At 38.4% G+C, this 13,304-nt stretch overlaps 1 protein-coding gene across 1 annotated transcript; it reads left to right on the forward strand.

The window, feature by feature from the left end:
- The first annotated feature begins 2,120 nt into the window (after nucleotides 1-2,120).
- LOC132048956 (uncharacterized) lies at nucleotides 2,121-4,088 on the forward strand. Its single transcript, XM_059439638.1, has one exon. It carries the CDS (start codon nucleotides 2,121-2,123, stop codon nucleotides 4,086-4,088), a length of 1,968 nt encoding a protein of 655 aa, XP_059295621.1.
- Nucleotides 4,089-13,304: the final 9,216 nt, after the last annotated feature.

Consider the following 13,304-nt stretch of genomic DNA (forward strand, 5'->3'; position numbering starts at 1 on the left):
AAAAAAAAAAAATCGAAAATTGTTCTTGTGTTGTTATTTTGGTGGATTTAAGGTTGAATTTGTTGCTATCAAAAACTTCTAAATCCGAAGTTTAAAGTTATTTGGTTAGGTTTTGAAGTTTTCACTATTGAAGAACCTTCAAAACCTTGAAGAACTCCAATTGTGTTTAGTGATTCGGGGCTCAATTAAATCTAATTTGGATTGGGCTTTGCTCTCCAAGTGAAGAGGACCCTATTTCTGAAATTTGGTAGAAAACAAGTTGATTTGAATTTTGGGTTGTTCTTGGTGTTCATAAGGACCTTCAAAGATTCGTATTGGAGAAGAAGACCAAAAAGGAAGGTTGGATCCAAAAAGTCAAGTACAAAAGTGAAAAAGGTGTTTGTGGGGTCAATAATAGTACAATACCTAAAAGGTACAATGAACATTCCAAAAGGAGAAAATTGTTGAGGAACATCAAGGTACAAGGTCAAATTTGGCACAAAATTCGAGGAACAAAACGAATCTAAAAATTTGACAATTCGCACAAAATTTGCGGTCAAGTTGGCGACCGCATTCTACACTTGCGACGCCGCAAGTCGATCGCATCTCCAAAACAGTAAGTTTGCAATTTTTCAAAGTTTGCGGCCGAGTTGCGACACAGCAAAGTGTAAATCACATTTGGCAAGTGCGTTTAATACTTAGAGTTTGCGGCCGCATTTGGCCACTTGTAGGGCGTATCTTATACCATATGAAACCCATATCCGAAGCCTCAACCTCTAATTGTACCCGCGTTTTCCTGAAATTGTGTTTCATTTTCGATCTTCAACCCGGTTTCATCTCATTTTCATTTCTAAGTCTTCAGGTACTTCTTAATCTTTTACTTGATCTTCCAAGCTAATTAACACTAGTAAATGAACTTACTTAGTTACTGATTAGTTCTTAAGTCCGTTATTTCGTTCGTGCTAATTCTTCTTAAGTTTTTCCATTTATTTCGTTGAAACTTTATTGGCTCTTGTCCGTTTGCTTTGAGTCGTCCTTCATTCATTTGAACAAGAATCTATTCTACCACAAAGGATAAGCAACCGTGTGAATTTGATTGGTTAAGCGATTCATCACCAATTTCAAATGAGCACGGGAGTGTGTAAGGATTTAAGAGTTCAATTCGAGTGACGTGAGGCTTTTACCCCTAACGTCGTTTGCTAGTTTTGCAGGTTATAATGTCTAATCAAGGAGGTCATACTCAAGAAGTGGAGGAACCATCATACATGGTGAATTCTTTGAACATGATCATTAGTAAATTGGCAACATTGACTTCGATTATGGGAGGATTGACAGAGCGGATGGGTAAATTGAAGGCGAAGGTGGTGCAAGTTGAGACCTCAAGTAGAGTGGGCACTCCCCATTCTCAAATTGAAGGAGATTTGGGTAAGAATATGGAGACTACACCGACTCTTACACCCGGAGAAGCAAATGCCTTGTGCTATCCCCCGACCACCTTTTCACCTACCCAAAGAGCTTCACAAAACCAACCACCCACCTTCCAAAACACCAACCGACAAACCTATCCTTAAATGTACCAAACAACCCAAAAAGATATAATACCACAAAGAACCACATAAAATATTTTCCAAGCACCTCAACAAAACCAACAACAAGATCCCTTCCAAAACCAATTTCAAAACCCGTTGTTTGATGAGGAGGTTGAAGAGATTCAACAAGAAAGATTGGGAGATGAACCCCATAATAGAGGAAGGCGTGGTCCAATAGCTAACCGGGATAAAGGAAGATAGGGTGGCTTTGGGAGATTTCAAGGCCATGATGCAAGATTCCAAGGTCATGAAGACCGAGGTAGATGGCAAGGTCATGAAGAGTGAGGAGATAATGATCGAAACTTGAATACCATCAAGGTGACCCTTCCAAGGTTCAAGGGAAATAGTGATCCGGAAGAGTTCCTTGAATGGAAGTTGCAAAGTGAGAGGATATTCCTCACTAACAATGTGTCGGAGGCGTTGAGAGCAAGGTATGCCCTCACCCAATTTGGGGGATATGCATCAACTTGGTGGGAATCCAAAAGGCGAGATAGCGCTCAACAACATATATTTGATCTCTCTACTTGGAATGAATTGATTGAGCTCATATAAATGAGGTATTTGCCTCCTACGTACTATCAAGAAGTGCTCAAGAAAGTGTACATGTTGAAACAAGGCTCCAAGAGTGTTGAGGAGTGCTTTGATGAGTCTAAAAATTTGAGGATGAAGTCCAAAATAGAAGAACACTTGAACTACACTCTCATAAGAATTGTGGCTAACCTAAATCGGGGGATCTCCAAACCCATGAGGCTACAAACTTATAGGAGTCTAGAGGAAGCGTTTCATGATGCTTCCAAGGTTGAAGCGGATTTGAAGGAAGAGAGAGCGTACAAGGCAAAGAACACCACATCTTCAACATGGAACAAAGGTAAAGAGAAATGGAAAACTTTCACTTGCGAGAAGCCCAAGACCACCACTCAAGCACCTCAAGCCAAGTTTGACTACAAGGCCAAAGGAGATGATAAGGCCAAAGGAGGTAACAATGATAAACCTAACTATCCTCATCCATCTACCATCCAATGTTTCAAATGTCAAGGTAGAGGGCACATTTTAAGTGAATGCCCCAATAGAAGATCAATTATGGTTCTACATGATAGGTACCGAACCGATGAGAAAGATAAGGATAGGGTTGGTAGTGATAATGAGGGAGAAAAGAGTGAGCATGAGGGTGAATCCGAAGATGATGTTGAAAAAAGGATGGAGGAGAGATTGAACTTTGCCATTGTAGCTAGGAGAGCCATAGGTTCATTAGCTAGAGAGGAGAGTAATCAAAGGGAGAATCTATTTCATTCTAGATGCAAGATAGTGGACAAGGTGTGTTCTTTGATTATTAATGGTGGGAGTTGTACGAATGCGGTGAGCCAATTCTTGGTTGAACACATAAAGTTTTGCACAAGGAAACATCCTAGCCTTTACAAACTACAATGGTTTAATGAGTGTGGTGAAATGAGAGTGACCAAGCAAGGCATTATCAGGTTTAGCATTAGGAGGTATGAAGATAAGCTCTTATATGACGTAGTACCAATGCAAGCATGTCACATCTTGCTTGGGAGGACTTGGAAATTTGATAGGGATGCGCAATATAGTGGGAGGTCTAATAAGTATACATTTGTACTTGGGGGTCGGAAATTTGTTCTTGCTCCATTAACACCCTATCAAGTGAGTGAAGATTATAGAATCATAAAGGAACTCCGAGAGAGGGTTCAAGTGGAGGAAATGCAGAAGCGTGAGAAGGGAGCATTGGTGACCACTTGTGGAGAAGGATCATCTCAAGATGGATCCAAGAGGTGCATGTTGGCCAAACCAAGCAATTGTTTGAAGGGAATTGATGAGAGGCATTTCATGGTGTACCTTGTAAACAAAAATCTTCTTTTGCATACTAATCAAACTATTACCACTTTGCCTAGTAGTGTGTCTTCTCTTTTGCAGGAATATAATGATCTATTTTTGGAGGAGATACCCAATGGATTACCCCTATTGAGGGGTATTGAACATCAAATTGACTTTGTGCCGGTTTCACAAATTCCCAACAAATTGGCTTATAGGAGCAATCCGGAAGAAACAAAAGAATTGCAAAGGCAAGTTGAGGAACTTCGTGAGAAGGGTCTAGTGAAGGAGATTCTTAGCCCATGTGCCGTTCTAGTGATTCTTATTCCAAAGAAAGATGGTACTTGGAGGATGTGCATTGATTGTAAAGTCGTTAATAAAATCACGGTAAAGTATCGCCATCCTATTCCTAGACTTGATGATATGTTGGATGATCTTTGTGGCTCAAATGTATTTTCGAAGGTTGATCTTAGAAGTGGCTATCACCAAATTCGAATGAACCCCGGTGATGAGTGGAAAACGACCTTCAAAACCAATTTTAGCCTCTATGAGTGGCTTGTCATGCCATTCGGCCTAACCAATGCACCTAGAACATTTATGAGATTGATGAACGATGTCTTAAAACCATTTATCAATAAGTTTGTGGTTGTTTATTTTGATGATATTCTAGTGTATAGCAAATCAATTGAGTAGCATGTAGGCCATTTGAGGTAAGTATTTGACGTATTGTTGCGTGAGATGTTGTTTGCTAATCTCAAGAAATGTTCTTTTTGTGCTGATAAAGTGGTATTCTTGGGTTTTGTGGTAACTGCAAATAGTGTGGAGGTTGATGAAGAAAAGGTGGAGTCTATTAGAACTTGGCCAACTCCTAAAAATGCAACCGATATGAGGATTTTCCATGGGTTGGAAAGTTTCTATAGGAGGTTTGTAAAGGGAATTAGTACAATTGCCTCTCTCTTGAACAAATTGATAGAAAAAAATGTTCCTTTTGTTTGGGGAGATGAGCAAGAGAAAGCATTTCAAGAATTTATGTCCATGTTCAGTTCGTCACCATTGTTGCAATTACCCAACTTTGAGAAAACTTTTAAAGTTAAGTGTGATGCTTTCGGGGTTGGCATAGGTGGTGTATTGATGCAAGAAGGTAAGCCATTGGCTTACTTTAGTGAAAAGCTTAAAGGGGCATCATTGAACTACTCTACTTATGACAAGGAATTGTATGCACTTGTGAGGGTATTGACCTATTGGCAACATTATTTGTGGCACAAGAATTTTTTATTCTTTTGGATCATGAATCCTTGAAGCATTTGAAGAGCCAATCCAAACTCAACAAAAGACATGCAAAATGGGTGGAACTTATTGAAGTTTTCCCTTATGTGATCCATTACAAGAAGGGAAAAGAAAATGTGATGGCGGATGCATTGTCTAGAAGGTATGTCTTGCTAAACACTATGACTTCTAGGATGATGGGATTTGAAAGCCTTAAGGGATTCTACTCTCAAGATCCCGATTTTAAAGAAATTTCTGAAGAATTGACTCAAGGAAAAATGATTGAATGGTTCCAACTTGTGGATGGGTTCTTATTCAAAGATGACAAGGTTTCTGTCCCTATGAGCTCATAGAGGGAGTTGTTTGTCAAGGAAGCCCATAGTGGAGGTATGATGGGTCACTTTGAAGTGGCCAAGACACTTGACATTCTACATGAACAATTCTATTGGCCCAAGATGTGGCATGATGTGGAAAAGATTTGTGGGAAATGCTTGGAATGCAAAAAAGCCAAGTCCAAGACTCGGCCTTAAGGTATGTATACTCCCCTTTCTACTCCTACTGGTCCTTAGATTGACATTTCTATGGATTTCATTTTGGCTCTTCCAAGAACCAAAAGGGGTTATGATAGTATTTTTGTTGTGGTAGATAGGTTCTCTAAAATGTCTCATTTTATACCATGCCATAAATGTGATGATGCATCTCATGTAGCATCTTTTGTTTGTAAATCATGTGCTTAAATTGCATGGAGTCCCCCGCACTATTGTTTTTGATAAGGATTCCAAGTTCCTTAGTCATTTTTGGAAGAGCCTTTGGGGTACACTTGGTACCAATCTCATGTTCTCTACTTCTTGCCACCCTCAAATGGATGGTCAAACTGAAGTAGTGAATAGGACTCTGGGGAGCATGCTTTGATGTATGATTAAAGGAAAACCCACTTCTTGGGAAGACCGTTTGCCTTTGATTGAGTTTGCTTATAATAGGTCTCTCCGTTCATCTATTGGCATGACCCCATTTAAAGTGTGTTATGGTTTTAATCCTTTGATTCCCTTAACCTTAACCACTTCGTCTAATAATGTTGTTGTGAGTTTAGATGCCAAGCAAAGGGCGGCCAAAATGGTGAAAATCCATGCCAAGGTAAAGGAAAGCATTGACAAGATCAACCAAAGTGGCCAAGAGACAAAACCATGGGAGGAAGAAAGTGGAATTTCAACCCAATGATTGGGTTTGGATTAACTTTCGGAAAGAGAGGTTTCTCCAATTGAGGAAAGGAAAGTTGAGTCCAAGAGGAGATAGACCATTCAAAGTCCTTGAGAAAATCATTGACAATGCCTACAAGATTGACTTATCAAGTGAGTATAATGTCCATAATGTTTTCAATGTAAGTGATCTTTCTTCTTGTGTTGTAGGTATGCCTTTAGATTCCAGGACGAATCTTCTCCAAGAAGGGGAGGATGATATGATCCCAATTGGCACAAGTCCCTCAAGACTTTTCACACATAGACAAGCAAATGAGCTCCAACTACTCCAAGTCATGTTCATGAGGAGAGGGGCATTGGAACAGCTTGAGGAGAGGATTTTAAGAGTCTACAACATTTGGGAAATAGCTTGGGACGATCTTGAAGAGGCCACCTCAAAAAGTGGCTAGGAGCGCAAAGTGGCTAGAAATGCAATTCATGGCTAAAAGATGCAAATATTGGTCTAGAATTCAATTCAAGGCTAAGGATGCAAATTAAGGTCATAATTGAAAGCATTGGACAATTGGAGCATTGAAGACCCATGTTGGGGTTATTTTCGCAAAGAGCCACTTTAGGACCTTTGTTGTAATGTCAAGACTATAAAGAGGACACTTAGTCTTCATTTGCTTTTTAGGTTGAATATTGATGAAAAACTCATTTTGAGAGATTTTTTAGTTATCTTAATATAGTTTATTTGGTTGACTAAGTGTAATTTCTTAGTTGCAAATTGAATCCTTTCCATTGAATTCTCATAGGATTGCTCTTTTGTGGACTTCCAATTTTGAGTCATCTTTGAATTCAAATAGTTTAGGTTCCTTGGTTGAATTCCAATTAGTAGGATTTAGGTTTAGAATACCTAAGTTTGCCTATAGAGTTCATTACTAAGTGGGTCTTACTCCTATCTTCTAATTTTTCATCCCTAATTCTTCATCTATCCCTTTTATTCCAAGCGTGCCAAGTCCTATCTAATCAAATTAAAATTAAGAAATTTAATAGTCAAAATTTAAATTATGCCACATAAATTGTGATAGAAAGTATTCACTATTTCTACTTTGAAAACACTTGGGCATTAAGAATAAATAAATTGAAGAGCATTATGTAAGTTAGGCCAAATACATATACAAGCCCTTAAACTTGTCGGATTATTCCATGTAGACACTTAAATTAAGAATTATTCCTATTGAACACTTAAACTTGAGTCAAACTGTGCCTATTTAACACAGTCTGCTAACATGACATAAAGCATGTGATGCACTTTCCTATTGGAGCGTGGAAAGTCCTAATTTTTTTAGTTTTCTGCTTTTGTCTCCTTTAACTAAATCTGCCGCCACCCATCTCTGTCACCTCTGCCACCGGAACAATTGTGTCCACCTCCGCCACCAAAACAACCTTGTCTACCTCCTCCATCACCATTGTAGCTGTCACGCCCCGAACTATGTCCTGGGCATAACAAGGCACTCGGTGCCTAACTGCATATGACCGAGCGAACCCATAGGCTGGCTGAATCAACATGTGATATCAAAACATGCAATAATAAGAAAATAACACTAAAACATGCTGATTTACTAAAAGTCTGACTGAAATATATTAAATGCGGAATTACTAGTTTAAGTTTAAAACATCTGAAATAAATGCCAACAAGGTTAACATTTCAAGGTCTACTAATATCTGACAGACTGGACTATGTCTATGAAGACTCTAATGAATACTGAAGGGATAACTGTCTAAAACTGGAAAGACTGAAAGCAGGATAACACCCCGGAGGAATTGGGGCTCACCAAGCAGCTGATACGAGCAAGTATAAAGAACGAGGCGTAGAGAGAATCATGAATATCCCCTAACGTAGATAGTTAGCCTCACATACGTGTATATGCTCCAAACTTGTATCTATAAGTATGAACTTGAGAAGAATCCCCAAAACCTATGTTTTAAACCTTGGACGTGGATTTTCTTGAAAACCCTAGGTTAAGAACAATGATTCCCTAATTAGGTTACCTAATCTTATGCTAGAATTAACTCGGAAGTGTTTGAGGCGCTTACCTTAGAGCCTTGTATTGTTTGGAGAAGAGAAACTTCGTTCTAGGGCGTAATGGATTATGAAAAACTGTTTTTCTAGACTGAAGGGCCCTATTTCTACTTTTTGCGATCATCGCATATTTATGGTTCATTTGACGGGCCGTCAACATGTTGACGGTTCGTCGTTATGACCGTCCGTTGGCAAAATCAAAGAGTTTCGAGGGTCTGAACTGGCTATGCAACTTGACGAGTCGTCAACATGTTGATGGGCTGTCCTTGCACATTGACTACCCTCCTTGCACATCGACGGTCCATTTTTGCGCATCGACTTGCACTGTAGGTGGTAAAATGGCCATAACTTCTAGCACAGGGCTCTGTTTTGGCTCCATAATATATCGTTAAAAGGAATTTCACCAATCTGCAACTTTTATGTTTTAAGATTTCTCAAATTCCCAATGGATTTTCACGAAATCGGGCTGGAAGAAGGACCTATCAAAACTTAGGCGATTCCATCGAATCTTAAGCACCTTACCATTAGCCACTTTGCGAGGATCATATCTCCTTGCTTCGATCTCCGATTGGCCTAATCCTTATATGCCTGGAGATGTACTTCCATGTACTACAAATTTCATTAAGGAACCTTTTCAAAATTCTCAACTAATTGAGGGGTTATGGTTTTCCGAAGTTGGCCTCTTGGCCACTTTCGCAAAATGTTTAAACCTTCAAATTTCCTCTGAAACTCTAACGATACGACTCTAACCTTTGTTGTAAGATACAGGGTGTTTCCTCGAATGATGGGTTCTGGTTAACTAGTCTGACGGAAACATGTGTTCACTACTGTCATGAACACCTGAAAGCTAAACTGAAAGGATTGCTAAACTAAATAGCTTACAGAACTGAATAGCTATTGAACTGGCTGAATGAGACTGACTGAGTGACTACTGAGCTGACTGAATATTGGAAACATGGAACTATAGAGTGAAATCTAAATGGGAAGATAAATTACCTTCAACATTTTCTGCTGACTCTTCAAAGAGATGGGGATATCTGGACTTCATGTCTTCTTCTTCTTCTTCCCACGTAGCCTCTTCGGCTTTCTAACTCCTCAAAAGGACCTTCACTGAGGCCTCTTTTTTCATTCTTAACTTGCAAACCTGATGATCAAGGATCTCCACTGGAAGTTCTTCATAAGTCAAACTATCATTTACTGTTATCCTATCAGTTGGGATAACCTACGACGGGTCTCCCACACACTTTCTCAACACGGACACATGAAACACTGGATGCGCAGCAATCAAGTCTTGTGGCAACTCAAGCTCATGATCCACTTGATCAACCCTTCGCAGGATTCTGTATGGTCCAATATACTGAGGACTGAGCTTCCCCTTCTTACCAAACCTCATAACTCCCTTCATAGGTGAAACTTTAAGGAACACCCAGTCATTAACTTGAAATCTAAGTCCCTTTATCTCACATCTGTGTAAGACTTCTAGCGACTCTGAGCCATTTTCAAACGTTCCTGAATTAACTTGACTTTCTCCATAGCCTGATAGACCAAGTCTGGTCCTAACAACTCTGCTTCACTAACCTCGAACCACCCAATAGGTGATCTACACCACCCATAAAGAGCTTTAAATGGTGCCATCCCAACACTAGCATGGTAACTGTTATTGTAAGCAAACTCAATAAGAGGCAAGTGATCATCCCAATTACCTTTGGAATCAAGGACACATGCCCTCAACATATCCTCAAGGGTCTGAATGATGCGCTCTTCCTGGCCATCTGTCTGAGGGTGAAAAGTTGTACTAAGATTAACTTTTGTACCCAATCTTTTCTGAAAGGATCTCCAACAATTTGCTGTGAACTGCGCACCACGATCTGAAATAATGGACACGGGACCCTTATGAAGGCTTACAATTTCATGAATATATAACTTGGCACAGTCCTCCACTGAACTGTTGTCTTAACTGGCAAGAAGTGCGCTGACTTCGTAAGTCTGTCCACAATCACCCAAATCGAATCATGCCTCCTAACTAAATGAGGTAGACCTGTTATGAAATCCATGTTTATCATCTCCCACTTCCTAATGGGAATATCAATATTCTGAGGCAAGCCACCAGGCCTCTGGTGTTCGACTTTCACTTGCTGACAATTCGGACACTCAGCTACAAAATCTGCTACGTTCTTCTTTATTTCGTTCCACCAATAAATCTCCTTAAGATCATGATACATTTTCGTGGAACCTGGGTGAATGGAATACCTGGAATGGTGAGCTTCTGACATAATTCTCTCTCTGAGCCCATCTACATCTGGAACGCATAATCTGCCTCGGTATCTCAAGGTACCGTCATCTCCCCTTGTTCAAAAGTCGTCGTCTTATGCTTGTGAATCCCCTCTTTCAGCTGCAACAAATAGGGATCATTATAATGCTTCTCTTTAACTTCAACGACTAAGGAGGAAAGATCCCTATTCTGAACAACCACACCGCCATCCTCGGAGTCTAAAAGTCGAACTCCAAGATTGTCCAAACGGTGAACTTCCTTAGTCATAACTCTCTTATTTGTATCAACGTGAGCTAAACTTCCCATGGAACGCCGACTAAGAGCATCGGCTACTACATTCGCCTTCCCTGGATGATAGAGAATATCCACATCATAGTCCTTAAGCAATTCAAGCCATCTTCTCTGTCTAAGATTCAATTCGCTGCTTGAAAATATACTGCAGGCTTTTGTGGTCAGTGAAAATATCAATGTTGACACCTTATTTTCACCTCATAAAATGCGTATTTTAATTTTTCAAAATTTTCGAGTCCAAGACGGAGTAAGAATGCCCTTAAAAAATTTGAAAATTTAAAAATCCCGAGAAAATTTCAAAAATTGACGTTTAATCATTATTTCCTAAAAAATTAACAATTACAAGAAATTACGAGTTATTTACTTTCATAAATATAGTTCAAAAAGGAAATACATATCCCGCTCCGTTTAACTCGAAAAAATGGTTAATTAAGACGACGTATAAATTACGGCTCATTTTGACCTTATTTTTCACATTTTTAAATATTCTCCGGTACTATGTCAATATTAGGCTTGTTTTGAAGCTAATATTTTAAATTTACGAGTTTTAAATTTTAATTAGCCTAAATAATTATTTTATTTAGTTATATGTGTATTTATAATACTTAGTTTCTATTTAATTCAAATTGGATAGGGAGGGGGTCTTTTGATATTTTAAATAAAAAAGGGGTTATATTTGATTTTTATTTTAACAAAAGGAAGGGGGAAGTTTAATGAAATAAACTTCAACCCCCCCCCCCCCCCCCAACAGCTTTTTATTTGTTTACCCATCTCTCTCTCTTCGTATCAATGGCGATTTTTAGGGTTGGGTTTTGCCACCGCAATACGGTGGTTTAGACTAAAATTGAAAGGGCTTTTATGTTCTTTCACCCGTTTATGTCGATTCAGGTTCAATTGCGTTTAATTTTTCCTAAATTGCACTGGTTATACCCTTTTTTATGGATGTTTCTTGGGTCACCCATACGTGTGGTTGCCATGGGTGGGACCTCGAGTCCCCTGTTAGCTTGCGCACCACACCCGACTATATGGGTACCTAGGGTAATTTCCACGAGGGTTCGCTGGTTGTGGGTAAAAATTTGAGGGTTTTTATCCCCTTGGTACAAAGTTGGTACAATTATACCGTTTGGATTGTACAGTATACGTGATTCGTGCTGGCATTTGTGTTATCCTCATATTTATCAGATTTTTGCCGATTTATTTGAAATTTAGGGTACAATTAGTTAGCATTTTTATTTTGTCCTATCTGATTTATTTTTGAAATTCTAGATAAGGTACAAATTCTGGGAATCTGGCGGGAAAATTAAGGCCAGGTGTCCTTATATTTTGTCCTAGGATTCCTATAGATTTTTGGCTATAAAAGAGCAAGTTTGGGAACAAGTTAGAGGTCCAGATTTTTACTCTTAAAAAAAAAAAAACCTATGTCTCATCTACACTAACTATTCATTCAAAATATATATAGAAAAACACAATAGATATAGAGAAGAATATAAAATATAGGAAGAAAAGGTGATTTTGAGGATTAGAAAAGGTTTTGTTGCTTGGAGTGTTGAATCAATTCCCCTTTTTGATCTTTTGGTTGCCCTAATCTTTTTCTAACCTGTTTCATTCTTGTTTCTAGCTTATTTATATGTATTAACTTGTTTTATGTTTGTTTAAAGTTGTTTTAGTTGTTGTTCCATAGGGTCTAGCTTTCTTGTATGTTTTAATGTTGTTTATGTTTGTTTAAAAGCTGCTTAGTTACCGTTTTATAATGCTAAAATGATGAAGGTTAAAGGTTTGTTTAAGTATTAACTAGTAGGTATCAAGGTCAAAACAAGGTTTAAAATGAAGAAGATTTGTTTGTTTGATCATTGGTTACTATTACATTAGCATAGTTGAGGGTTCTGAGACACTTTTCCCATTTTTGTGTTGTTTTGCTACTGTTTAAGGATCCTGTGTTCTTTTGATCCTATGTTGAGTTGTTTTAAGTTCAAATTAGGTCATTAATCTAAGGCATAATGATCTTTAAACAAAGTGTAGGTATTAAGTTTGGTTTATGGATGGTTGTCAAATGTTCTTTGTCCAAAACTGTGTTGAAAACTTAAAATGAGACTGTGTTCTTGGGCTTGTGGTTAGTAGTTGAAATCTAGTCCAAATGATGTCTTAAAGGATGTCAACATCTTTTGAAATGATTAAATAACCTTCAAATCAAAACTGGTTTAAGTATGGAGCCTGAGTCTACAATTTTTCTTTTGGTTTAGCTTGTTTGTGCATTTTTTAGAGCCTTAAAGGAATGCTACATGTCCTGACCTTACATGGTCCTCTTGAATTAATTCTGAGATAAAAAATAACTGCAAAAACTGGAATGTGTTGTTTGTCTCTGTATATTTTTCACATAGAGTTGGATTAGAGAGTATTTGAATCTCTGCATGCTTGTATATCTGTGTTTAGGTTTGTTTTTTCTAAACTTGAACTCTAAACTTCCTACATTTTGACTAAATGATTGTTAAAGGCTATAAAAGGGATTTGTTTTACATATGGCAAAATTTTTCTTCATATGCTAGTAGCCTTGGAGCAACGAGGTATAGGAAAGCGAATTATATATTATCTAAATGCTTACTTGACATAACTGCTTTGTGTGAAAATAATGTAATTTGTTGGAACTTTTGATTGGTCCACATTCCGGTCACATACCCGAAAGGAAAACCAAGGAAATAACCACTAAAACAAATTTTGCTCCACTTTTAAAAGGTTGATTTGCTAATAGGAAATGGAGACTCCAGACAGCATGAGTGCAACTTCACCTTACGTTAACCTAGTCAGTGACGACGAGAACATGG

Source organism: Lycium ferocissimum, chromosome 3 (genome assembly GCF_029784015.1).
Source record: "Lycium ferocissimum isolate CSIRO_LF1 chromosome 3, AGI_CSIRO_Lferr_CH_V1, whole genome shotgun sequence".
NCBI classification, from domain to species: Eukaryota; Viridiplantae; Streptophyta; class Magnoliopsida; order Solanales; family Solanaceae; genus Lycium; species Lycium ferocissimum.

What these genes read in the sequence shown, in the direction of transcription:
- LOC132048956 (XM_059439638.1), top strand. Translation starts at nt 2,121, where the DNA reads ATGAGGTATTTGCCTCCTACGTACTATCAAGAAGTGCTCAAGAAAGTG.